Source organism: Tetrahymena thermophila (genome assembly GCF_000189635.1).
Source record: "Tetrahymena thermophila SB210 genomic scaffold scf_8254371, whole genome shotgun sequence".
NCBI lineage: Eukaryota > Ciliophora > Oligohymenophorea > Hymenostomatida > Tetrahymenidae > Tetrahymena > Tetrahymena thermophila.
This window is the reverse complement of record NW_002476155.1, coordinates 389096-414377: the sequence shown is the minus strand read 5'-3', so window position 1 is coordinate 414377 and position 25282 is coordinate 389096. Positions and strand designations below refer to the sequence as shown.

The following is a 25282-nucleotide window of genomic DNA, read 5'->3' as shown; positions in this document are numbered from 1 at the left end:
TTTATTTATCAACAAATTTTAACAAACAAAACTAATAATGATTTATAAAATTTTGTTTTATTTTGGTAGAAACTTATAAAATTACTTCTACATAAAATATGAAATCGTTACTAAATATACTCTTCTGATAAATAAATTAATAAAAAGAATCGAAGATAAGAATAAAAAAAATTTCTCTGATCTTTGAAGAACATAAATAGATTTAAAGAAAAAAAATGAGTATCATGACTTTTGTTAACAATTACCAGATATATATAAATATGTATGTATGTATCTATCTAACACTAGGTATTTATGCATGTATGTATGTATGTATGCAACAATATGTATTAAAAATATCAGTTTTTCACTTTTATTAATAAGCTTCCAAAAGATTTTATTTATTTAAATAAGATTAAATAATATTTAAACCTTTAATATTTTTCAAAAACATCAAAGAAATAAAAAGCAAAAGATTATTATCTATTAATAATAAATAAATAAAGATATTGATTTTATATAAAACTAAAAATTTAAAATATAAAGAAATGGCTTCAACTGATAATCCAGTAGTTTAAAATTACCTTAGAGTTAAGCGTGAACATGAGAAGATGGAAATCGATTTAAAAAAGCGTAATAATTCTAATTTTATTTATTTAAGTTCAAAGGCACTTTATTCAATCATTACATATTAAGATTGCTTAATTAATCAATATTGATTAAGACTTCAAATGAGTGATTTATTAAATATAAAAAATTATTTTTATAAATGAATATAGAAAGATTCAACTTACGTGACTTGAATAAGCAATTAGATAAAACTGATGATTAGCTTAAGGCTATCTAAAGTGTAGGATAACCAATTGGTGAAGTTTTAAAGCAAATTAATGAAGAAAAATGTAAATCTTTATTAGTTTTGTTTCTTTATGGCAGATCAAAAAAGGTTATGTGACAATAATTTTAAACAAATATGAGTGACTGGCCTTTTTTCCTTCATTTTGATGAGCTATTATCCTTAAAATTATATAAACATATTATTTTATTTATAGACATTGTTAAATCATCAAGTGGCCCTAGATACGTAGTTGGTGTTAAATCTAAAATTAATAGAGAAAAGCTTGTTATTGGTAAAGAATCAATTTTTTGAATTTAAAATATTTTGTTAAGTTAGTTGATGGCTCCTTATTAACAAATATTATTGTTGTTTATTATTATAGGAGCTAGAGTAGCATTAGATTAGAATACTTATACTATTGTTAGAATCTTGCCTAGAGAAGTAGATCCTATGGTATATCATATGTTACATGAAGATCCAGGTAAAGTTACCTTTGACGATGTCGGTGGTTTAGATGACTAAATTAGAACTCTTAGAGAAGTAATTTATATATTTATTTCTATTAATAGAGTTTTTAGTATGCCTCATTTAATAATAAATAAATAATTAAATAGTTTAACCATTTTAAGCTTTAGCATTTTATTACACACTTACTTAATTAGGAAATAAATAACTCCAAACAAATTTTAATGGAAGAAGAAAAATAGATTATTTATTTATAATTAGAATGCTTATTAAAATTTCAATAAAATAATAATAATTAAAATTTATTAATTAGACTATTGAGTTACCAATCACAAATCCAGAATTGTTTAGAAGAGTAGGTGTTAAGCCTCCTAAAGTAATATTTAGTTAAAATAAGTTATGAGTCCTAATTAAATTATTCTTATTAGGGTTGTTTGATGTATGGACCTCCTGGTACTGGTAAAACTTTAATTGCAAGAGCTCTTGCCAATAATGTTGATGCAAAATTCTTAAAGGTTGTAGCATCAGGTATAGTAGATAAATATATTGGTGAATCTGCAAGAGTTATTCGTGAAATGTTCGCTTTTGCAAGAGAGCACGAACCATGCATTATATTTATGGATGAAATCGATGCTATTGGTGGTCGTAGATTTTCAGAAGGTTCTTCTGCTGATAGAGAAATCCAAAGAACTTTGATGGAAGTAAAAAAAAATTCATTGTTTAAAATTAGAAATTTAATTTAATAAAATTAATTTAAAAAAATAGCTTCTAAATCAAATTGATGGTTTTGATGATTTAAAGAGAGTCAAGATTGTTATGGCCACAAATAGACCCGATGTGCTTGATCCTGCACTTATGAGACCAGGTCGTTTAGATAGAAAAGTAGAAATTCCCTTACCTAATGAATAGGCCCGTGCAAAAATTTTAGGCATTCATATGAAAACTATTACTATATTAGGTGAAGTAACTTATATTGAAGAACTTGCCAAGCTTACAGAAGATTTCAATGGAGCTGATTTACGTAACGTATGTACAGAAGCAGGTAAAATAAAAATAATAAATGATAAACCTAGTTTAAAATGAATATTATTGAAATAAAAATATAGGTATGTTTGCTATTAGAGCTGGTAGAGATTATGTCATTTAAGAAGATTTCTTCAAGGCTGCTAGAAAGATAAAAGAATCTAAAAAATTAGAATCTAAGTTAGATTACAGCAAAGTTTGATCAATCTAAAAAATGCAAAAAAATATACAAAACACATAAATAAAAAATTTGGAAATATTAAATTAATTGTAATTAGATATAATCATTCTACTTTATTTTTTATATTTTTCTCCTTTAAGATTTTTCTTAATAATCTAACTAAATTAATATAAATGTTGTCTTAAATAAATATTTAATAAGTTATTGAATGAAATGATTTATTTATTTAATACTCAAAGAAAAAGCTAAAATGTTTTTGAGCAATAATCTATAAACATACTAAAATATAATAGCAAAAATATTTGAATTTTATTAGAAAATTAAAAATGTTTAGTTAATTAGCTTAAATTAATAATTTAAAATAATAAATATAATTTTGTATTATTTTTAGCATTAAGTTTTAAAATTTTCTAATATTTTTAAAGTTTAATTTCATTCTCAATAAAAATATTTTTTTTTTTTTTAAATACAAAAGAAAAGCTTATTTAATGATATAATTAATTATAATTAATAATTTGAAAAGTATTTTATTTATTTGACAGTAGCATTACTCATGTATTTATTAACAGCTAATAATTTTAACAATAAATTCACTTAATAAATTGTAATTATAATTTTATTACTGCTTACTGCAGATTAAGCGAATTACACATTTTTTGATAATTGTTGGTTAAAAAAGTTATTAAATATTAAATATTTTTTTATATATTTAATAAGCAAAAATTGCTATTTTAAAGATCTAAAAAAGTTAGATGAATATCTTTTAAAAAAAGACAAATTAAAAATGGTAAAATGTGCTCAATAAAATTAAGAACCAAAAAAATAACAGCTTAAATGATAATTAAAATAATATTAATGACAAAATTAAATAAATCCTCACAGAAAATACTTAGGAAGAGTTAAAAGATTATGATTAAATATATTTTCTTTAACAAAGTTTGAATAATCATCCTTTTTTTTTAGATTTATGGCAATTTTGGAGTGAATAATTTACAAGAAAGGTAATTACTGATTATGATTAACAAAATGGTATTATTGATAAAAATGAAGAATAAAAAGATGCTTCTCATTTACCTTCGAAAAAAAGTGTAAATGCTAAGAGATCTTAATCATCAGAAAAAAAAGATATCAAAAATAGTAGAAATGAGTTGGATAAAACGATTGATTAATAAATTGATAAATAAAAATGGAGTGAAAAATAGTTAGGCAATAAGTAGAAAATAAATTCATCCCATCAATAAGTTATCTATCATAATAAAAATGAATATTCTAAGAAGACAGATGTAACAAGATTAAAGGTGAATGATTTCGATTATTAGTTCTAAGATAATTCAAAAATAAATTTTTCTAATGATAAATAACATGGAAGATGTGATCGAAATAATGAATAAATAAATTGTTTCAATTAACCTCAGAAAAATAGTTAATCTCCTATAAAAGCATAAATATCTGAAAAAATAAATATTGAAAATAATTCATACGAATATTATAAAAAGATAGATGAAAATAATCGAAAGATAAAAGAAGTAGAGAGTTAAGTAGACTCTAAGCTTAAAGAGATCTAGATAAAGCTATTTTCTCACTTAAAATTAAAGCAATATTAAGAAAATAATTTCATTTACGAAGATGGTAAAGTTAGATGTGATGAAAATTGTCCTTCTAAGAATGCAAAAAATACTAAATTTACTAAAGAGTAGTTTTATTCAGAAAGTAAAAGTACTTACGAAGTTAAAAAAGACTATATTGGAGAATAAAATCAATAAGATAGTAGTATTTAATGTGAAGATAAATAGAATAGTAAGAGTGAAAAAGAATAAAGTAGTTAACAAAGAGATTAAATTAATTTGGAAATAATTAGTCCAAACAAATAAGTTAGTGAATAAGATTTATTCGAAGCATAGAGTAAAAGTAATGAGGAAAACTCTAGTATAAATATAAGAGAAAAAAGTGATTAAGAGTCATGGTAGGTATGCTTGAAATGCTAATATTTTTATATTGTTTGGTAAGGAGAAATCGAAGAATAAATCAGTGATGAGATAACTAGATTTTCATCAGATAGTTTTGAAATTCCTAAAAGCAAGATTTTAAAGGATGGTGATTATTTTGGAGAGAAGGAATTGATATTTAGAGGAAAGAGACATGCTACAATCAAATGCAATAAATTAACCTTTGTGTTTTATCTAAATAGAGAAATATTTAATTCTGTTATTAGCTCTTTTATTAAATTTAAGAATCCTATCCTAAGCTCGCTTGATCAAGGTGCTCCTAAATCCATGGTTTCATTGTTCTTAAAAAAGGAACATCTTATTTAGCTATCGTATTTATAGTAACCTAGAACTTTGATTTATGGTAGTCTTGTTTATAACGAAAATGAAATTGCCGATAGTTTGTATGTATTAAGTTAAGGATAAATTAATTTTTCAAAACGCATAACTTCCTAATTAGATCACTTAGAAAATTCTAGAGTAACACCTCCTAAAAGATGTCAGCAAATAAGCATCATAACTCAAGTTCAATATTTTGGAGAAGAAAATCTTTACTTAAAGTATGATTAAGAATTGTAAGAGTTAAATGAGGAGTAGGATTCCATGCATTTGGAAGAAGAGAAAAAATTGTTTCTTTAGACCTAATAAAAAAGATAGTATACTGCAACTGTCAGTAGTGATAAAGCTGTTGTCCATAAAATACCTTATGCATTTTTGCTAGAAAAAATGTATTAGAAATAAAAAAATTTTTAAAAAGTTCACATGCTTTTGAATAAATACATTTAGTAAAAAAGTGAATGGAAATCAAAGAATTAAGAAAGAATTGAAAAAGTAATTTAAAATAGAAGTTTTAGCTAGTTTATCTAAGGAAAATCATCTAATATGCTTGTATGTAAAACAGGAAATCCTTTAGAAAAATATAGTTTAAATAGGTTAAGAGAACCAGAAAAATAATCTAGCTTACAAGATTTTTAGAATTGCAATTAACTAAGTGTAAAAAGCAAAAAGAGGGCTTCTCGTCTTTTAAGAAAAATGAGCACAGTGAACAGTATTGTATTAACTGAAGAAAATCAAGATATTTAATAATTAATAACAAGTTAAAATAGTTTTTCTAAACTATAAGATATAACATAAATTAATAATGCTTTATGCTCATACCATATTCAGCAGTCTTCAAATATTTCTCCTGAAAAAAAAGTTTAATTAAATTATCAAAATCAGCAATAGCAAGAAAATGATTTTCAGTAAAAGTACTTTTTAAGTGTCTTGGATAATAATTCTAAAATGGGTAATTAATTTTCTTAAATCAACCTTTCATCAAAATATAGAAAGAACGATAGAAACAAAGACCAAGATATAAATTTTTTGGATTTCATATTGCAAAGGGAGCAATCAGATTATATGAAAAATCTAAATTAACTTTAAAGCACACCTAAAACTTGCTACAAATAAAGTCAAATTTAATTTAATTAAAATACTTCTTTTATCTAAAACAATAAAGATAATTCATACTCCTAATTAAAAGAAAAAAACTAATTTTAGTAAAATAAAGATTAATTTGATAAAAATGGAATCAATTATTTAAAATAGAATTAATCAATATCAAATATTTAAAGCCATAATTAGTTTATTTCTGAAGGTAGAGAAAAAATGTTTGTTTAATATTAAAATAAAGACCAAGTAAAAATATAATCTGATTCACTAAACAGGAAAAATATTGTTAAAACACAACAGCGCTCTAGAGATATTTCTCCTAATATTAAGGTTAAACAAGATTATTCAAGAAGAAGCACTATTTTAAATAACTCTAAGGGAAATAATTACCTAGCTACACAAGACTTACAAGATAGAAATTAAAGTTTTATAACTGACACATAATAAAAATCAGTTAGTCTTCCTAAGAAATAATAAAATTAAAATTATTAAACAACTCCTAGATCCAGATAATAGGCTTAAAATTTTAACAAATAAAGATTGGTTACAGATATAGATGAATATTGTAAATCTAACACATATTTAGAATAACTAATAGATGAAAAATAGCAACAGTTGAGAAAGAATTCCAGTGCTGTATTTGAAGATTTAATTTATTCCAATAACTTTGATTTGAACGAAGATAACGCATAAACGAATTCTCTTAAAAAGAGAAAGTAATATAGTGTCATGCTCGAAATATAGAAAACTCAGTAAAAGATTCCAATTAGTATTTCTAATCAAAGATGCATATCGTATGATCTTGATTATGAAAAGACTTCTTCTCAAGTATTGAAATTTAAGAAAAATGCAATAAGACAGCTTACAAATTCAAAACTACCAGTAAAGTTAGATGTATCAGGGATATGTTAGTAAACTCATCGCTTTGATTATCTAAAAAGGAAACTTGAGTAAAAAAAGAAAAATTTATAATAAATGAAATAATTTGAGTAAGGAGAGCAAACAAAAATACCTTCCAGTGCTGTTTAATATAAGAAAAGTGAAAGTATCGTTTTAAATTTAGTTGATAACTACTTTAAAAACATCTCAAATAACAGTGGCTATCCTTAAGGACCGTGTTTAAAAACACTGCTTTAAAATACACCAAATACCAAAAATGGAAACATTAATACAACAATAAATGGGTAATCAACATAATATTCAAAAAGTGGATCCACTAAACCATTTACAGAAGTATCTAAAAGTTCTTATATTAATTACTTTAGATCTCCAATGAAATCAGCCTAATCCTATAGATCAAAATCTAATCCGAGATAAAATAATTCAAAAACAATTTAAAACAACTCAATTGGTCAGAAATAATTTTCTCTAACAAACAACACATTTTATGATCACTCTAAAGATTTAAATTAAGCTTTCTCCACATTTATAACTAATACTTAATTTTCTCCCTTTTGAAATCCATTTAATTAATAAAAATAATTCAATAAAAAATTTAACTTCAAAAACTCAAAAATATTTTTGTAAAAATAATTATATTTATGTCAATCTATCTATCTATTTATTTATACAATATTAATTATATTTAGCTCAGAAATTCCTCATTTACTTAAATAAATTTTAATATAAACTACTTTAGATATCCAAATTTATCAGTCCTAAAATAACAATAAGATAGGTCAGAAATATTTGTATCTAACAAACAACACCTTTTATAATCACTATTAAGATTTAAATTAAGTCTTTATTAACAAAATTTAATTTTCACCTATTCTAAATTATTTACTTTAAGTAAACAATTTTACTTTAATTCCCAAAAAATAAACTATAAACTTAAGTTAAAATAATAATCGATTTTTATACAAATTTATTAAGAAAATTAGTTTATGTGAATTAAATAAATTGGTTAAAACAAAATAATTAATAAATAAGTATTCTATAATAAAAATAAATAGTTTGAACCAAATTTTTTTTTTTATTTTTTAACTTTTTATCTTTGTTTAACTTTTAATTTCAAAAATTAATAAAAATTTTTTAATGATGAATTTATTTTAAAAAGTGTTAAAGATTTAAACAAAAAGATTAAAATCATAATTTAAAATTTTTTTTTTATTTTAATGTTTTCTCAAACATTTTTTGATTTTATTTTGATTCATTTAAAAGTATTTGTTTTAAAAACAATGAAAATTTAAATAAATTGCTTTTTTGAGAAAGAATAGTTTTCAATAAATTAATAAAAGAAAACTTCGAGTAATATCTTAAATTTTATTTTGAGTGAAAACACTAATAAATATCTTTACTTTGATATAAATATTTTGTTTATATAACATTATTTTATTTTAAATTTAAAAATATATTTAGTTATTTTTATTAAAAAACTTCACCTTAACTTAAAATTCAATCATCAGAAAATTCTTTATCTCTTTCGTCTCCAAAGTTATTATTATGTATTTTATTACGCATTTGCGATAGATAGGCTTCTGCTTCAAACTCATTAGGATCATCCTCTTTATATTCAAATTTAGGGTCTTGATTTTCTTCATATTCTCTTTATTCTTCTACATCTCTTTGTCTTAAATAACTTAATGGATTAATTCCTACATATTCAGGAGGCTAAAAGTTATCAGCGTCGGTGTTTATACTTTCAACACGGAGTGAATCCTTCTTTTTAGCCAAAAATGATATAATTTTTTCAAGTTTTAGCCCACAGATAGTAATTTAATTTGTAAGGTCTTTACGTGAAACTTCTATATTTTTATTTTTTTAGTTCTATGGCTGTAGTTAATACAAAATACGACTGAAGACTAGGCAAATTTCATCAACTACACGCTCAAGCTTTTTCACTTGATTTTCTTTATCTTATAAGCGATCAGTTTCTTCGATTAAAACTTATTCAAACTTTTCAATATTCACGTTTGCAGTTAAGTTCTCTTCATCAATCACTTATAAAGTTTTATCATCTCCCTTAGGATTCTACTTGGCTTATTATGTATTTTGCTCTTCTTGGGATGGTGCAGCAGCTTATTATTGCTACTATTATGATTTTTTATTATTTTAGCTTTCTTTTTGAATATATTTTAGTTCATTTAGTTATCTCTTAAGATGTTCTATTTCTAATTTCTAATTATCAATAGCCTCTTAGAATTCTTCTTCGAACTTTTTTAAATTTCTGTTACTTTTTTCTAAGAAAATTTTACGATCTTGCAGCTCACTAATATCACTTACACAAGATATTTTAAGCAGCTCCTCCATATTTTTTCTCTTTTAATTTAGTATTTATTCCATTTAGCGTTATTCTTGCTTAATTTTATCTTGTTGTTTTTGTTTTTCTAAATGAAGTTATTCAAGTTCTTGTTTTTTTGTTTCTTTTTCTAAGCGAACCAATTCGTCTTTACGCTCTTGTTCGTGCTTGAAAATTTCGTGAAGTGCATTCTTATCCTCAAATTCGCTAAGCTCGTCTTCTAGGAGCTCTTAAAATCTTGGGTTTAGGTTGAAAGCATTCAACGAGCTATAATGAGATATCTTTTTTTGCAACGTGTTATGCTTTTGCTAGCCCTTAAGAACTTACTCTTCATAGCCACTAGCCAAAGAAACTAATCCTTTATATTCGGCATACATTTTCTCACTTCTTTCCTTCTCTTCAAGCAGCAGTTTTTTACGAGTCTGCATCATATGCTTTAAACTCATGAAAACCATTTATTCGTCTTCATATTTTTAGTCATAGTCTTAGTAGAGTTAGTCTTAATCATAAAGTTTTTGCTTTTCTTCTTCAGTTGAAAAAACGTGCCTTAAATTTTCAATTTAATTCTTGATTGCATTTAATTACTTTTATCTTTATTCAATTTCATATTTTATCTAGTTATACTCTTTTTAGTCTTTATTCAACATGTCTTCATTTCTTCTGATTTCTCCCTGCAACTTTTATTTATTTTCTAAAACCTTTAACTGAGAAACAACATTGTCATAGTTATCATTTTTATAGAGTAGATCAAAGTCTTGCTCAATCTTTCTTCTATACCCTTCTAAGAATTAATTTCTCTTTTCCTTCTTTTCTCTCTCTTATTCCAAGCGCTTACTATAAGAAGTGTTCATATTGACATCGCTTTTCTTATTATTTCGACTCATTTTATCATTTCCACTTTGTAACTGACGCTCCTAGTCGATAAAAGTTTTCAAGTTATCAATTTTACGAACATTCACTAAGCTCTTAGAGCTTTTTGCTCTAATACTCTTACTCATAAGCATATTAGTTTATCCCATTTATTATTGTTGTTACCCATTTTGAGCAGCCTGCTGTTAATTTCCAACCTAACCTGTTGAAGTTTAGTTATTTGGTTTTTTTTGCTCAATAGGTGGGAATTTTGTATTGCTTTTTTAAGAACTCTCTATGCCTTCCTTTTTATCTTCATTTTTCTATTAAAATATTTAATTTATATTTTAAAATCTTTTAAATCGCAAAAAATATTTAAGAAAATTCCACTAAATTATCTATTCAAGTTTGAAATTATTCAATTTAAAATAAAAAATTGGAATTTAATTTACTTTTGGCAATATGGCTCCAACAGTTTTTTTTTAAGGGAGAGACTACTATTATTACTCTTAAGCTTTCTATTTTTACTCTATATCAACTCCTGTTAACCCAAATGTGCCTTCACTCATGACTTAATTTATTAAAGAATTGTCTAAAATATTTGAACGTTCTTGATATTCTTTTAATTTTGAATCTTTTATTTTTGAATGTTAAGTTTAGTTCAAGCTAACTCTAAAATATAAAAATAAGGCTAATGTCTTTATTTATTCAATTATAATTCTATTCTTAACTTTAGAAAGTTATTTATTATTAAACTGATAACTAAAAGAATGAGCTAACTTTAAAAATGGGAATTAATATTATTTATCAAATAAAAATATACTGATTTAATTAGTCTTATTATTATTATTGTTTTCTTAATTACTGCCTCTAAATATCCTATAATCTATCTGAATTAAGATGAATCGATGGATTTTATTAATTATAAACAGATCATTAAGTTTTATTTTTTTTGTAGAGAAAATAATTAAAAATTAAAATTATATTTTTTTTAATAAAATAAAATATTTTTTTATTTTTAATTTAATATTAAATAATAAAGAAAAAAATATTTTATTTTATGAATTATACTAATATAAAATTAAATGGTAAAATTTAAATATCTATACAAATTTGCTCATTATGCTTTTCAAATATCTTTTCTCTATCAAGCAATAAAAAAATAATTTTTCCATAATTATTTTTTGAAGTGATGAAATCTTTTATTTAATTAGCAATTATTTTAATGAGATTAGCAAAAAATATGACAAGTCGTACATTTTTTTGTTAATATATAGATGATGAGAAACCTTTTTATTATTTTTTGTTATAAATTATTATTTAAAAGATATTTCTTTTAATAAATTTGAAGGATTATGAAGAATTGATTAAGTTTTTTTAACATAATTTGAGAATTTAGAAAATCAAATAATCAAAATTTAAAAACCGGATAATTATTATATTAATTTTTTGTGTTAATTATTGTCAGAATTTTTTCACCCATTTAGATTACATGAAATTATATTTTTAATTATAATTTAAAGTATTTTTTTGATAGAAAAAAGTGACTTCTTTTTATTTAAGATTTTTCCAAAAATAAAGAATTAAATTTGCTAGTTTATGTATATTTGTGTAACTTAATTCACTTATTCATTTATGATATATTACTAATATACACAGAACATAAATTTCTTTCAAATATTTATTCTAGCTTACCAAAATATTTAAAATAAATATGGATTGCTTCTTAACATTTTATTAAGAATTTATTAGTTTTATTATTAAAATATAGATCATATTATATTTTTGATACTTCTGAAGTAACTCTATTGAAATAAACACTATTTTATTTCAGTTCTTTTAAGAGAATTTTTAAAAAATTGAAAAAACAGGCTTTAGAGTAAAGGATCGTTTTTGATGTAAAAAAAACACGTAATAAAGTAGAAGATTTAAAAAAAAGTCTATAGCTATACAATCTGACCTAAAAAATTCAAAAAGAATTACATGATCAAACAAGAGGAAATTTTATTAGAAAAAAATATAAATTGCTCAATTATTAATTTAGGTTGGAAGCATTACTTAATAATAAAATCTGTAAATCAAATAATAATTAAAGCAAATCTATAATAGATCTAAAAATTAATTAATATTTATTTAAAAATATTTATTACAATTAAATTTTTGTAAGAAATAAGTAAAAGGGCAAAAAAGTAAAATGAAAACTAGGAAAATTTTCTTTGTTTTAATATCACTGCTCATTTTAGGGTTAGTGATAGCACAAAGTGACGATTAAGACAACAAAGATGGAGTCCCATAAAATGGCGATAGCAATGGAAATAGCGATGGCTAAGGCTAGTAAAAATAAGATAAACCAGATACTGATGGAAAAAACAGTGATGGTTAAGATGATGACGATGATGATGATAATGAAGGTGATGACAAAAATGATGGAAATCAAGATAATAATGGTGATAATAATGGAGGTGACCCAAACAAAGAACCTAGCAATAGTGACTTAAAAGAAATTAAAATAGGAGAATACTACAAAATTAATAAAACATTAGTTTACAATAATGGATATTAACCTGCTGGATTTTTCTACTTTACAATTAATGAAAAGATTCCTCAAAGAGATTTGGTAATTATGGTTAGAGGTCGTTAGGATTTTACTCATAATCCTGCTTTGTTTTACTCTTAGGTAAATAAACATCCTGACTTATCCTCTCCTAGTGACGTTAACTGTGGATTAACAGGACATGATTTTTGCATCATACCTGATGAAAAAATAAGCAAAAACTAAACTTACTACCTTGGTATTCACTGTATTAAAACTTGCCAATTCGAAATCTATGTTCAATATGATCCTTTGTTTAACTAACCTTTAAATAGTTAAGTCATTTATGAATCTTTGAAAGATTATCCTTATGTTCTTGACATTTAGGTAGTTCTTCCATCAAATTTAGATGATAACATAGAGCATATATTAATTGAAAGTTACATTTTGAATTTCAATCAAGTTTCAACAAACTTTAACATGTATGTCAATAAAGGAACAACCCGTCCAACTTCTTCCTCCTACGATTACATCACTGAAGAACTAAAACTCAATGGACAGTCAGTTTTACTTGAAAAGTCTGTAGATAAGTTTGTTCCAGGTTAGGTATATTCAGTAGCAATAGAAGTTCCTTCAAAAGCTAAGATGTTAGTTAGAAGTGAATCATTTGAAAAGGTGAGAACTATTTATTTCTTTAAATCCGTTGACGATATGGTAAAAAAAGGATAAATTCGTTTTTTCAAATTAGAAATATCTGTCTTTACTGGTTTTGAATGGGATAAAGAGGAGCTTTCAATTGATCTTGAGCCCTACTTTGGTAACGCTGACTTGTATGTCAATCATAATAGCTTACCTGATGATCCTACTAATTTATCAAGCTATAAATGGAGCTCTACAGAATAAGATGGTCTAGAAAGCTTGACTATCACCAAAGGTTCTATTGATAATAAATCAATGACAGGTGAAGTTTTTTATATTGCTGTTTATGGTGAGAGTGCTGCTAGTTTTAGATTATTAGGATACTCATCCTCAATCGACTAGAGATTATTGACATTCAATTGTGTAGAAGTCGGTTATACAATTTAAAATGAAATAGTCAACTATTAATTACCATTATAGGAATAACAAGCTGACACAAATGTAACTTTAAAGCTTTCAACTATTCAGGGTGATGCTCAACTTTTCCTCAAGCGCTGTATTAATGCAACAAAAATAGAAGATTGCCAGTAATTAAAAAATATTTAATTAATATTTATAAAAATTAACATTTTAAAAACAGGATAACTTAATCAGATATAAACAACAAGCAATTAGCATAACCTAATTTCTACAGAAGTGTAGAAATTAGCAAAAATCACAAGATAGATTTCGCATATAACAAGAATGATTGCACTGGATCAAACGGAGTCAATAAGTGCATTCATGTAGTTGGAGTTTAAGGTTTATTTAAAGGATAGAATAAGTATCGTTTGTTAGCTAAGCACACTATTTAACCTATTCAATTAAGAGAAAATGAAGATCACAGATACTTCTTACTCGAAGGAGAAAAAGAATTCTATAAATTTACTATTAGTTAAGAAGATGAAACTATGCATAAAGTTGAATTTAATATAGTGACAATATCAGGTGAATTAATTGTATATTCTTCTAGAAAAAATCCTTTCCCTGACTCTAAGGATAACGAAAAAGCTGAGCTTGCTCTTCAAGATGTTATATCTTATCATCGTAGCAATAAAAATCCTTCTCTTAAAGGTTCCTACTATATAAGCATACAGGCAGTTCAAGGTTGCATTTACTAGATACATGTAAAAATATATCACAAGAAGAATGATGGTACAATAGTAGCTAACATGAAATAGATAGAGCTTGGAAATGTAGAAAAAGGTTATTTGTCATATTTATCACCTCACCAATATTATTTTGTTGTAGATCCTTAAGATTAATCTTCAACCCATTAAAATAACATCGCACTATTCTTTAACTCTTTTAAAAACGAAACAATACCAACTGTTAGAATCGATCCTTAAATTTAGATTTTCTATTAGGTTAATAAGACAACATTTTTGAATGTTACTCGTGTGTAATAAGATTTTATATCTTCAGATTTCATCTTAATCAAGGTACACATACTAATTTATTTTAAGCAAAAAATTTAAAAATACCATTTAATAAAATAAAAAACAGATTTATACTAACCACACAGGCAATGGTAAATACATAGTATCACTTTCCCACAAAGATGAGATTCATAAAACAGCTCAAATTAGATATCAATTAAATATAAATGCTAATGATATTATGTACATTGAGCCTAGAGATGCTTACATATAAGATTTAAAACCAAAGCAATATTAGAATTATGAGCTTTATGTGAATGAGCCTGCACATGTTTACTTAGAAGTATTTGATTGCATCGGAAAAGTCAAAGTTCAAGCTTCTAGCACAATAAGCAATGTAGAGTCATAAATATTTGATGTCAAAAGTACTACTCCTTCTAGATTCATAGGAGACCACACTATAGTTAACTATGAAAAAAATACAAAAGGACCTTTATTCATATCAGTTTCCTCTTTATCAGATCATCTTTTTGGAAATATTAACTCTCTTTTCATGATCATCCCCCATATTTTGAACTAAAAAGCTGTAATTTTAATTAATAAACTTTTTTAATTTAAATTATATAAACATTTTTTCAATCAAACACACAATATTTCTAATAAAGCTTATTTTTATAAATTTTTTAACAATTATTTTTAATTTTTGAAGCAAAACTATTTAAATATTAACTTTTATTGTTTATTCAAAAATATGAAAATTATTAAGATGATTAATTATTTTATAAAATATGTTAGAAAACTAAAATAAAAAATTTAATTTATTTTTACTAAATTTTTTAATAATTTTTTTAATTTTCATTCATTTTTTTTCTTTTATTCATTTATCTTATGATTAAATATCAAATAGGTTATTCCTCATGAAATCTTTGGTACTCCTGAAGAAGGATAGATTAAAACAGATGTTGATTTTAGATACGATCAAGCTCTCGATTAGTATGTTAGTGATATTAAAGTTTCATTTGGAGCCATATAATGTGCAAATGGCTGCTTAGATTCTGCTTATATTCCCAAAGGCTATACATATCTTATTCATATTACTAATAAAGACAATTATATGTAATATTTTGCTAAATGCAATATGGACTAATCTATTTTGAAATACCTTGGACTGAATGAAACAGACATCTTTTACAGGAAATCATTTAAAAATTATAAAACAGAGTCACACCCTGAATTAATTCAAGAATAATATTCTTACTTACCAAATGGTACATATTATGTAGAAGTAATGGCAGTACTTTTCTTAGAGACTAATTATACTAAAAGCCTAAGAGAACCATTCACATTTATTTACCCAATGAAATAATTTGTTGTTGGAAATAGCACTGATGGAGGTCAACCTTAAATTATTGAAAAGACAGAAGAAAAATATATCCTACCATTATTCATAATGGTGCCAATAGGTGTAGCTCTGCTTGCTTTAATACTTATATGCATATATAAGAATATTAAAACATTCATCATCAGAAGAAGATATAGATTAGCTATGATGATGCAAGAAAAGAATCCAGATGTTGAAGTTGCAGACAAAGAAGGTAATATTAATGATGATGATGAAAACCAAAAAAATAAGAAAAAAGTTGACAAAATCAATTTCTTAAACTGAAAAAAATTATTTTATTTCTTTTGTAATCTTTGTAATAAATAAATAAATTGTTTGTTGAATATTTTTGAAATAATTTTTATTTTTAAATTTAATTAATTAAAATAAAGAATTAATTTATAAATTAAAAAGAACAAGTCAAGATTAAAATATTAACATAGAATAATTTTTCATAAAATTATTTAATTATTATTACATTTTTAAATAATATAAACTAATAACTGTTTTTAAAGAAATTAAAATTTTATTTTACATTTAATTACCTTTTTATTTTTAAAAAAAATAAATTAATTTTATTTAAATATGATTGCATAATTTAGTAGGAATATTCTTAACTTAAGCTATTCATTTCTTTTCAGCTTCTTCCTCTGGTTGTTCCATTTTTTATCTTTATTCTTCACTCAAGAAGCTATGATCCCAAGGCTTAGGAAGGATGTATTTTGTCTATCTTCCTGTTACGGCAATTTACCTACCTCCTTCATTATATATTTCAGCTTAAGCAAAGGCTATTGTTTTACCTATTCTAATGCACTCAGCTTTGATTAAAATTTCTTCTGATATGTGGCATGGTGATAAGCAATGCTAAGAAAGTTCAATTGTTGTAGTTAGTCTTCTTGTTTCGTCAGCTTTAAGAATAGCAAGAGTTGTTGAACAATCAATTAAAGTGGCTAAAGCTCCACCATGAACAACGCCAAAGAAATTACACATACTTTTTGGCACCTTGTACTTCAATAATATTTGACTTTCCTTATTGATGAGAGGGTGTGGATCCTCAATTAATTTAAATTTTCCATAAATAGGTCCTGCAAAAGTATGTTTCAAGTTAGGATGGTGAACAAATTATTCAAAAAGAGGCTTAAACTATTTTATAGACATTTCTAAAGTTTAGTTTTTAGATATTTAATTGATATTAATATTTTTTTTATTTGCAAATTAATTATCAGATTTCAAAAAAAGGAGATAGATATTTACGAATCTTACATAAAAGATCCCCTTATTATTTACAAAATATATTTATTATTTATGTTCTACCTTGCATTCATAAATAAATAAATAAATGAATCAATCAATAAATAAATAATTATATCAAATTTAATTACATATCATTTATTCTTAACAATTAAAAAATTTTCATCCATTTTTTAACATTTATTGTTTTGAGGTAAGTCAAATAAAAATAACTTTAATTGGAATTTTCATTATTTAAATAGTATTTTACAAATATAAATTTAATAAAATTAAAAAATACATTGCTTGCTTATGGTGTTTTTCTTAATTAGTTATTGAAGAAACCAATTTATTATTAAAATATCAATAATATTTTTTTTGATTGATAAAATTTATAATTTTAAATTAAATAATTCTATTTTAAGGTTAAAAAATAATAATAATCTCAATTTTTTTGTATTTGTTTAAAAAATTGTTTAGCAAATAGCTTATTTAGTTCTTAGTATAATTTTTGATCCAAAAAGAATTAAAATTGTTTGAAAATTTGTTTAGATTTAAATGATTTTTATATGATTTCATCTTTTAAAAAATAAATTATAAATATTTATTGATAATTGATTTATTGTTTCATGTTAATTATAATGTAATACAATTTAAGTAAAAAATTAATTAATTCATAATAATTAATTTTTAAAAACTTTCTTTTTACAAATTTAGAAAAAAACTTTTTAGAAAAGAAAAATATTTTATATAATTATAATTGCTTATAAATAAGTATCTCTATTCAAGCAAAATTCATTTCGAACTAAATTTATATAAGATGAAGCAATAAAGAATGCAACAATAGCACTAAGTTAACAGAAACGAAGTAAAATTTTGAATTATTATTTTTATAAATTAGATAATAATTTTTAGAAATTTGTCTAGATTTAGACTGAGTTAAATATTCTTTTAAATAATAAAGGTCTGTCCATTTTTAATACGCGTATTCCCTGTAGAAAATAACTCATTAGAGTAAATTATTTTAACTTATTTTCAAATATCTACTTAAAGCTTTCAATTGTTTTAAAAAATATATATTTTTAATCTTTTTATAAAAGTTTAAAATACTTTGAAGATGGCACTGCGCTAAAGAAATATAATTCTATAAATGTCTATGCATGGTAATAGATTTTTTATGGCAGATTTTAACATTTTTATAGAGGTTGTGTAAAATAATAGATATAAAGCTTAAAATGCTTATAACCTTTCAATAAATTAATATACCCATATCGAATATTTATTTATTTATTTTTGCAAATATTTAGGAAAGATGATACACTGAGAAATATAATAGAATTAAGTAGATCATAAATAAAAATTCCAAGCGATGTTAAGAATTTAAGATTTTATTTGAATTCTATTTATTAAGATCCTAAAAATAATAAATGGGTTACAAAAAAACTAGGAATGATTTATGACTAAGATTTAAGCAGTAAAGATAGAAAAGACGAGCAATAAACTTTAGCTAATTTCTAATTTATGATAGGAGATTATATTGAAATTCAAATTGAATATGATTCTCACAATAGAAAATATTGAAATAATAAAATATTAAGCAGCTGCTTTATTATTGATAGTTTACTGATATTTGTTTTGATAATATAATTAATTTGTATTAAATAAGAGTTGATATAAATGAAGCTACTATGGATTATAATAAGATTGAATGATTGATTTATTTATTTTTACTCTTTTATTTAATTTCGTTGTTGTAATTGTTATTCTTTTGAATTCAAAAATAACTATATTTATCAGAGATATTAACGAAATGCTTGAAGCTCTAATCAATAAATAAATAAAAATAACTTAAACCATTAGATAAAGATAAAAAATATATATTCCATTTAACAAAATAAAGATAAAACATTTTCAAATTAAAATATTTGATACCTTAAATAGTTGTTTAAATTTAATACACTGGTTTTTATTTCATTTATTCTTTCTTAGTTCAAAAAAAAGGCTCTAAATGATAAAAAATTAGTATAGAATAAATTACATTACAGCTGAAAAGTTTTAGCCAAAGTAGAAAGGAGTTTAAAAAATAATTAAATTGTTTAAATTCCATAAAATATTTTGTTAACAAATTATATTTATGAAAATTGTATAGATTTTACTGCTTTATGCAATATTTTATTTATTTATTTGTATTTTTTCAATTAATTTAGATAAAATAATTAATAATAAAATTTATCAATTATTTTTTAAGGTCGATCTATGAATATTTTACAATTAATTTGTTTTCTTTTTTATTATTTAACACAAACACAATCAATATATATCTACTTTAAAATATAATAATTTTGTTTTTTATCATTTTGCTTAAACTACTGCAAACTATATTATTAATTTATACTAACAATTTTATAATAAAATAATCAAATTTTAATAGGTGTAATTCAAATTTAAATTATCATTTAAACATTTTTTATTTGAATTGAATGATTTTTTTTCCTAATTAAATAAAGTCTTTAAAATATAAAATTTGATATTAATGTTAGATAAAAATATAAATTATATTATCTTATTTTGAAACTAGTTTGTAATCGAAAATATTATTTAAAAATTTTAAAAAACATTTTTTAAATCTTTTAAAATTTAATACAATCAAATTTATTTCTAAATAAATAAAAAAATACATATACTAAGTTATGAATAAGATGAGAACTCAGAAAAATTTGTTAGTTATTAAAGACTTTGGAATTTTAATAATCCTTATTTATAAAAATAAAAACAACTAATTAGTTAAATATTTAATTAACAGAAAAAAAATAAAATTAGTTTGATATATTTCAATAGTTTTATAAGATAAATAAAAAAGGGTAATCAATCAGAAAAATGATGGATTTAGATCCAAATTCAATAGTTAACATGCTCTCTAATCCTGAGCAATATAAAAAATCTGCGAAGCCTTATAAGCAAGCAATAAACTAGGGAGATATGAAAACTATGCTAGTTATGTCCTAGGTTATTTAAGAATGCCTTTAAAGATAGAGGGATGAAAAACCTATGGTTTTACTAAATAGCATACGTTTTGTTAAAGAAACACTCGATAAATCAGCTTAAAGGAAAGATTATTAAGAACTAATAGCAGAAAGAATTTTACCAGAGATGTTTATTTCAGCTTAATTTGATAAAGAAAAAAAAGAAGAAGATAGAGGTAAATTTTATTTTGGTGACAAACCTTCAAATGAATTGGCAATTTTGGGAAATAGTTTCTTTAGATTAGTATTAGAATGCCTACTAGTCTGGTCTAATTGGTTCCCAAATACTATGTATTCAGAAATTTATCAGTAATTGGTTTAAATAGGAGTTACCTTTCCTGAATAGCTCAATTATTTTAAAGAAGAGAATGAAAAAAGATAATCATAAATATCTCAAGGTAATATAAATTCCAGCCAAAGGAATAGCACGTCTTAAAAAAACCCATCTCTTACATAGATACAATAAAATTAACAACAAGGCTCAAATACAAGCATACCTTAACAAGTTATACAGATTAAGAGTTATTTAACAGGATTGAACTTAAATATCACTCGTTCAGGAGAATTTTCTAAAATATTAGTGTAGGTTCTAGTGTAGTTTTAAAAGGTAAAGGAGAGTATTAGAGTAAATTTGTTGAGCGAATAATTGAATGTCGAATAATTTAACTAGAATTTAGCAGAAATAAAATAATTTAGCAATGACTTTAAAGTTTTAATTGAAAAGGCTCAACACATAGAAAGTTCTCCCTCTTTCGAGTAGCATTTAACTCGTCTTTTCAATGAAAGTGAATTTTCTGATAATTTTTTGGCAGACATTTAAGCTTATAAGTAGAAGTCTATACTTTTTGAAGAAATAAAACGTAAATATACTATAATTATAAGACCTCTAAGAACTCAAAGCAGTATGAGTCCAACTAATTAAAATGATGAAAATCAAAATTTCAATGAGTACAACAAAAATTATAATCAAAATTTAAAGTAGAATAGTGATTAAGTTATAGAATAAGGTAGTTCTCGCTTCGGACCTACATATAATTAAGAAGATATTGAAGAAGAGGAAAAATATAATTAACAAAATAGCTATAAAAGAAATGAAGGAAATAATTTTAGCACACCCACTCCTAATCCTGATTACAGAGGCAATCATCACTAATCATAATTTAGCTCTAATAGTAGCAGTTTCAATGTTAACAACAACAACAATAATAATAATAACTAATTTATCAACAGTAGTCAGTTAAAATAAGGATAATCATAATACACTTCTAATATTTAGCAAGGTTCAGAAATTAATGGTTCTCAGCGTTTGATTAAAAAGCAATCATTCAAACATTTATTTGAATAAAACGATATGGATAAATACAAAATGGAAATGAGAAGTGGATCGAGTTACAGAAAGATGTCGCCTTCTCCATCAAATTAATCTTCGTATTACTCTAGTTCAATAAAAAGTGCAGTACTTAGAAAGCCAGGAGGCGATAGGATGGGTATAGATAGCTAGATGTCACTATAAAAAGAGTCAGAAGAGGTGATTAGGCTAAAGAAATAGTTAGAAGACACAGAAAAAGAGAGAAATATGTGGAAGCAAAAGTATGAAGAAATATACCTAGAGTTATAAAAATTAAAATAAAGTTAATGAATGAATGAAGAATTTAATTAATTAGTTAGTATGTATTTTTAATAAATTGTTTTAAAAAGCTAAAGTAAAGCTTTTTATTTTATATCTATTTATTTAGTAATCTATTTTTAAATTTTGAAGCAAAGTAGTACTTACTAAATAAATATTAATCTTGAATATAATATATAGATTGATTGATTGACAGATTGATAAAAAATATTTATTCATTATTAAAAAAATAGGTGCTTTTTGTTAATTACTTTCACTAGAAAAGCTTCATTTTTACTTTTATCCTTTGTTTAATTTTTTTAAGATATCTTTGTGTTTTTTATTAAATAAATGGAGATTACTTAGAAAAAGTGTACTCATTTTTTATTTACTGGTATAATTTTTGCTGCTGCTAAAATATATCTGCCTACTCAAACATGTGATTAAATGTAAAATTTTTTGTCATATTTTAATGCTTATCAGTTAGGCTGTATTACTATTCATTTGTAATTGAAATGAAATTTTAACTTAATTGCCTTAAACGCTTAGATGATCAGTAATCTTTTAATAATTTATTTTACCATAGTTAAGAAAAATTTTAATTTTAACCTCTTTTTATATAAAAGGAAATCAAGGGAAAAAGTATTTATTTGCTTTATAAATTATTTATATTCCCTTAATTTAAAATAGATTTCAATTATATGCTATTTTTTAGAAATATAGTTTTAGTTATCAATTTTAAGATTTTAAAAATATTTTATTTATTTATTATCAATTACATTTGCATTTTTACTCATGTCCTTATTCTGTGATTTTTCTTTTTAGGATTGTTTTTAACGTAAAAGCCATACTGACTTGATTAATTAACTAATTGATTAGAATTAGATTAAGAAACGAACCATCAAAATCTTACTGTTAATATGTAAAGATTAAAAATTTAATAAAGAAAATTGATTTCTAATGAATTTGGATGATTAAAAATTAGGAAATTGATTAAAAAAATTGATTTGTAATGTTGCAATTAGAAACCATTCATTGTATGAGAATTATAATTTTAAAATTCCATCTTAAATATTTTTCAATAATTTCCTGAAAAAGAATAAATTAATTAATGGTTATTATTACGCTTGAAAAAAAGATGTAAATATTTTTGATTTAATGAAAATTTAAATTGTTTTTGAGTCATTAATTGAACATAGTAAACATTATTTTAAATTTTATGACTCACTCATCAAATTTTGTTTTTGTAAGCTTATTAATAATTTATTGTAAAATTAAATTCATTAGATTTTTACTGCTTGATTAAAAAAAAATTGTTATATTTGATCATCTAATTACATAAATATCAAAGTTTTTATAAGTTGTGGTCTTCTGCGTTTAAGCATCATGAATAGGTTAATAAAAAATAGAAATGTAAACTTGGAATGGCTAAGTCTTTATATAATTTAGAAATATTTTTTTAATTTTTATTCATTTAATTTGTTTGCTTGAGTGCCTTTTTTTTCTTTACAAATTTAAATCAATAAACAACGTTGATCTAGTAATCTGGTGATTTATTTAAATGAGATGGGTAAGAAGTTAAAAAGTAAATTGAATTATTTTTTTCTAGAGCAAAAAAATTGAAAATTGGATAGTTTTTTTTATTAATGTTATTTTAAAACTTAAGGCTGCTTATCTTCCTTAGTTTTATTGTAAATAATCAGTAATTACTTTTTGAAATTATAACAAAACTGATATTTTTCATTTTGAAATGATCTTTACACCCCTACAAATTAAAATAAATGAATAATAACTAATAATTTGAATTAATTAATTTACCTCTTTCACTATCAATTCAATGATCAATTAAAAAGAAAAATTTTTAAATTTTAATTAATAGGAGTTATGTAATGCAATATTAATAGCTAGGTACTCCTTTTGACTATATATTATTATTTAAAAATAAAATCAAAAAACAAAAAAAATTTAAATAAAATGAATGCCTCTCAGATAAGTGAAGAGTATGAAAAAATTATGAAATAAATTACACATTTAAGAATCAAACTCTTTGACTGTGTAGAGATACCTCACTTAATAAACTACTATGAAGGAGGAGATCAAGTTTTTTGCTTTTAATCTGACTTATACCTAGTTAGATAAGCTGAAACATATATAAAAAAAAACCTTTGTGCTTAGTACAGCGCTGATATTTCCCGCTAAGTAAATTAATGCATAAACGAGCTATAAAAAGTGAGATAGCAATTTGATAATTTGAATCAAAAAATACTCAAACAACATCGTATGAACAAAGAAATCAATGTTTTCAAAAGTTATAGTGATGAGAACATGCAAAATACTATTATAATATAAAACTCAGTCATTGAAGAATATTTTAATTTAAAATTGTAGATTTCCTCTAATTGATTGACTGATTGATTTATTTATTTATTGATCAGTCAATCGATTGGTTGGCAAACTAAATTAAATGAGTAAAAATATAAAATAATAATTTAATCTAAAATCCTAATCTTAAAAACTAGCTAACCTTTACAGGCTAATCAAATCTTTATAATCAATATTTATTACTACTATATAAAAATTATTAACTAAACTAATATATAAAACTTATTAATTAATTAATCGCTTTTCAATCATTACTATATATTATTTATTAATACTTCGTATAATTAAATCAAACAAATCCCATTCATTCATTCGTTCGTTCGCTCTTCTTTCTTTCATAAGCAATTATATATAATATATTTACAATAATTACCACAAGGTCAAATATTAGTATAATATTTGAATCACCATAACTTTTAATCAAAGCTAAACTATAAATAGTTTATGGAAATTAATACATCTAAAATCTTAAAGTATTTAATTGCTCAATAATTATCACATATTTCTATTTATGTAATCAAAATTATCAGAGCTTTTTATAAATTAAAAGTCAGATAATAGCATTTATTTGATTTAATTCTTAGTTAGAGTAATTATTGTGAAATTATATCAGTTTATATTAAATGGAATTTTAGTTTAAGTATGCCCTTTCTGAAATTGAACTACTGATTAGATATTGTGGTATGTTAAATTTTATTGCTTATATTTTCTTTTTAAATTAAAAGTAAATAATACAAATTTTTGGTCTTTTTGTTCTTAGCTAATTATTCAAATAACTACTATTGATAACTCAAATATTTTAAAACAAAAAATTATATTTCCATTAGAAATATATATATATAATAATCTATATGAAATGGTTTCTGCACTATCAAACTATTTCAAATAAAAACTTTTTTGTTACTCTTGTCATCTCAGTTTAATTAAGATTTTAAAAATTTATCAAATTTTTAATAAAATCTAGATAGGATTGATAAGAAAACTTTAATTATTTTATCTAGATATTTTAATAAAAGTCAAAAGAAAGTATTTACTTACAATAATTTAACAAATCATATATGATTAGCAAGTAATATCT

At 23.1% G+C, this 25282-nt stretch overlaps 8 protein-coding genes across 8 annotated transcripts; 6 read left to right on the top strand and 2 right to left on the bottom strand. All coding sequences in view use genetic code 6, as the record gives it.

Annotated features, from left to right (window-relative positions):
- Positions 1 to 527: 527 nt before the first annotated feature.
- TTHERM_00469100 (26S proteasome regulatory ATPase subunit 10B) lies at positions 528 to 2504 on the top strand (the record flags this gene model as incomplete). Its single annotated transcript, XM_001025106.3, has 8 exons — positions 528 to 612; positions 759 to 878; positions 1029 to 1106; positions 1197 to 1354; positions 1593 to 1655; positions 1708 to 1980; positions 2045 to 2321; positions 2386 to 2504. The coding sequence occupies 8 exons, from the start codon at positions 528 to 530 to the stop codon at positions 2502 to 2504; spliced, it is 1173 nt and encodes a 390-aa protein (XP_001025106.1).
- Positions 2505 to 3235: 731 nt separating this feature from the next.
- Positions 3236 to 7360, top strand: TTHERM_00469090 (cyclic nucleotide-binding domain protein; the record flags this gene model as incomplete). The annotated part of the gene is made up of 1 exon (XM_001025105.1): positions 3236 to 7360. The coding sequence occupies one exon, from the start codon at positions 3236 to 3238 to the stop codon at positions 7358 to 7360; it is 4125 nt and encodes a 1374-aa protein (XP_001025105.1).
- A 939-nt stretch (positions 7361 to 8299) lies between these two features.
- Positions 8300 to 10897, bottom strand: TTHERM_00469080 (hypothetical protein; the record flags this gene model as incomplete). The annotated part of the gene is made up of 2 exons (XM_001025104.2): positions 10445 to 10897; positions 8300 to 10315 (listed from the first exon to the last, which is right to left on the bottom strand). Exons 1-2 carry the CDS (start codon positions 10559 to 10561, stop codon positions 8300 to 8302), a joined length of 2133 nt encoding a protein of 710 aa, XP_001025104.1. The 5' UTR covers positions 10562 to 10897.
- A 1289-nt stretch (positions 10898 to 12186) lies between these two features.
- Positions 12187 to 16248, top strand: TTHERM_00469070 (transmembrane protein, putative; the record flags this gene model as incomplete). Its single annotated transcript, XM_001025103.1, has 4 exons — positions 12187 to 13751; positions 13805 to 14645; positions 14710 to 15168; positions 15490 to 16248. The coding sequence occupies 4 exons, from the start codon at positions 12187 to 12189 to the stop codon at positions 16246 to 16248; spliced, it is 3624 nt and encodes a 1207-aa protein (XP_001025103.1).
- A 342-nt stretch (positions 16249 to 16590) lies between these two features.
- TTHERM_00469060 (thioesterase family protein) lies at positions 16591 to 17121 on the bottom strand (the record flags this gene model as incomplete). The annotated part of the gene is made up of 1 exon (XM_001025102.3): positions 16591 to 17121. One exon carries the CDS (start codon positions 17119 to 17121, stop codon positions 16591 to 16593), a length of 531 nt encoding a protein of 176 aa, XP_001025102.1.
- An 892-nt stretch (positions 17122 to 18013) lies between these two features.
- TTHERM_00469050 (Sin3 associated protein (SAP18) protein) lies at positions 18014 to 18774 on the top strand (the record flags this gene model as incomplete). Its single annotated transcript, XM_001025101.3, has 4 exons — positions 18014 to 18061; positions 18158 to 18207; positions 18294 to 18356; positions 18501 to 18774. The coding sequence occupies 4 exons, from the start codon at positions 18014 to 18016 to the stop codon at positions 18772 to 18774; spliced, it is 435 nt and encodes a 144-aa protein (XP_001025101.2).
- A 1173-nt stretch (positions 18775 to 19947) lies between these two features.
- TTHERM_00469040 (hypothetical protein) lies at positions 19948 to 21855 on the top strand (the record flags this gene model as incomplete). The annotated part of the gene is made up of 1 exon (XM_001025100.2): positions 19948 to 21855. Exon 1 carries the CDS (start codon positions 20071 to 20073, stop codon positions 21853 to 21855), a length of 1785 nt encoding a protein of 594 aa, XP_001025100.2. The 5' UTR covers positions 19948 to 20070.
- A 1941-nt stretch (positions 21856 to 23796) lies between these two features.
- On the top strand, positions 23797 to 24225 carry TTHERM_00469030 (hypothetical protein; the record flags this gene model as incomplete). Its single annotated transcript, XM_001025099.1, has 1 exon — positions 23797 to 24225. The coding sequence occupies one exon, from the start codon at positions 23797 to 23799 to the stop codon at positions 24223 to 24225; it is 429 nt and encodes a 142-aa protein (XP_001025099.1).
- Between the last annotated feature and the right edge of the window lie 1057 nt (positions 24226 to 25282).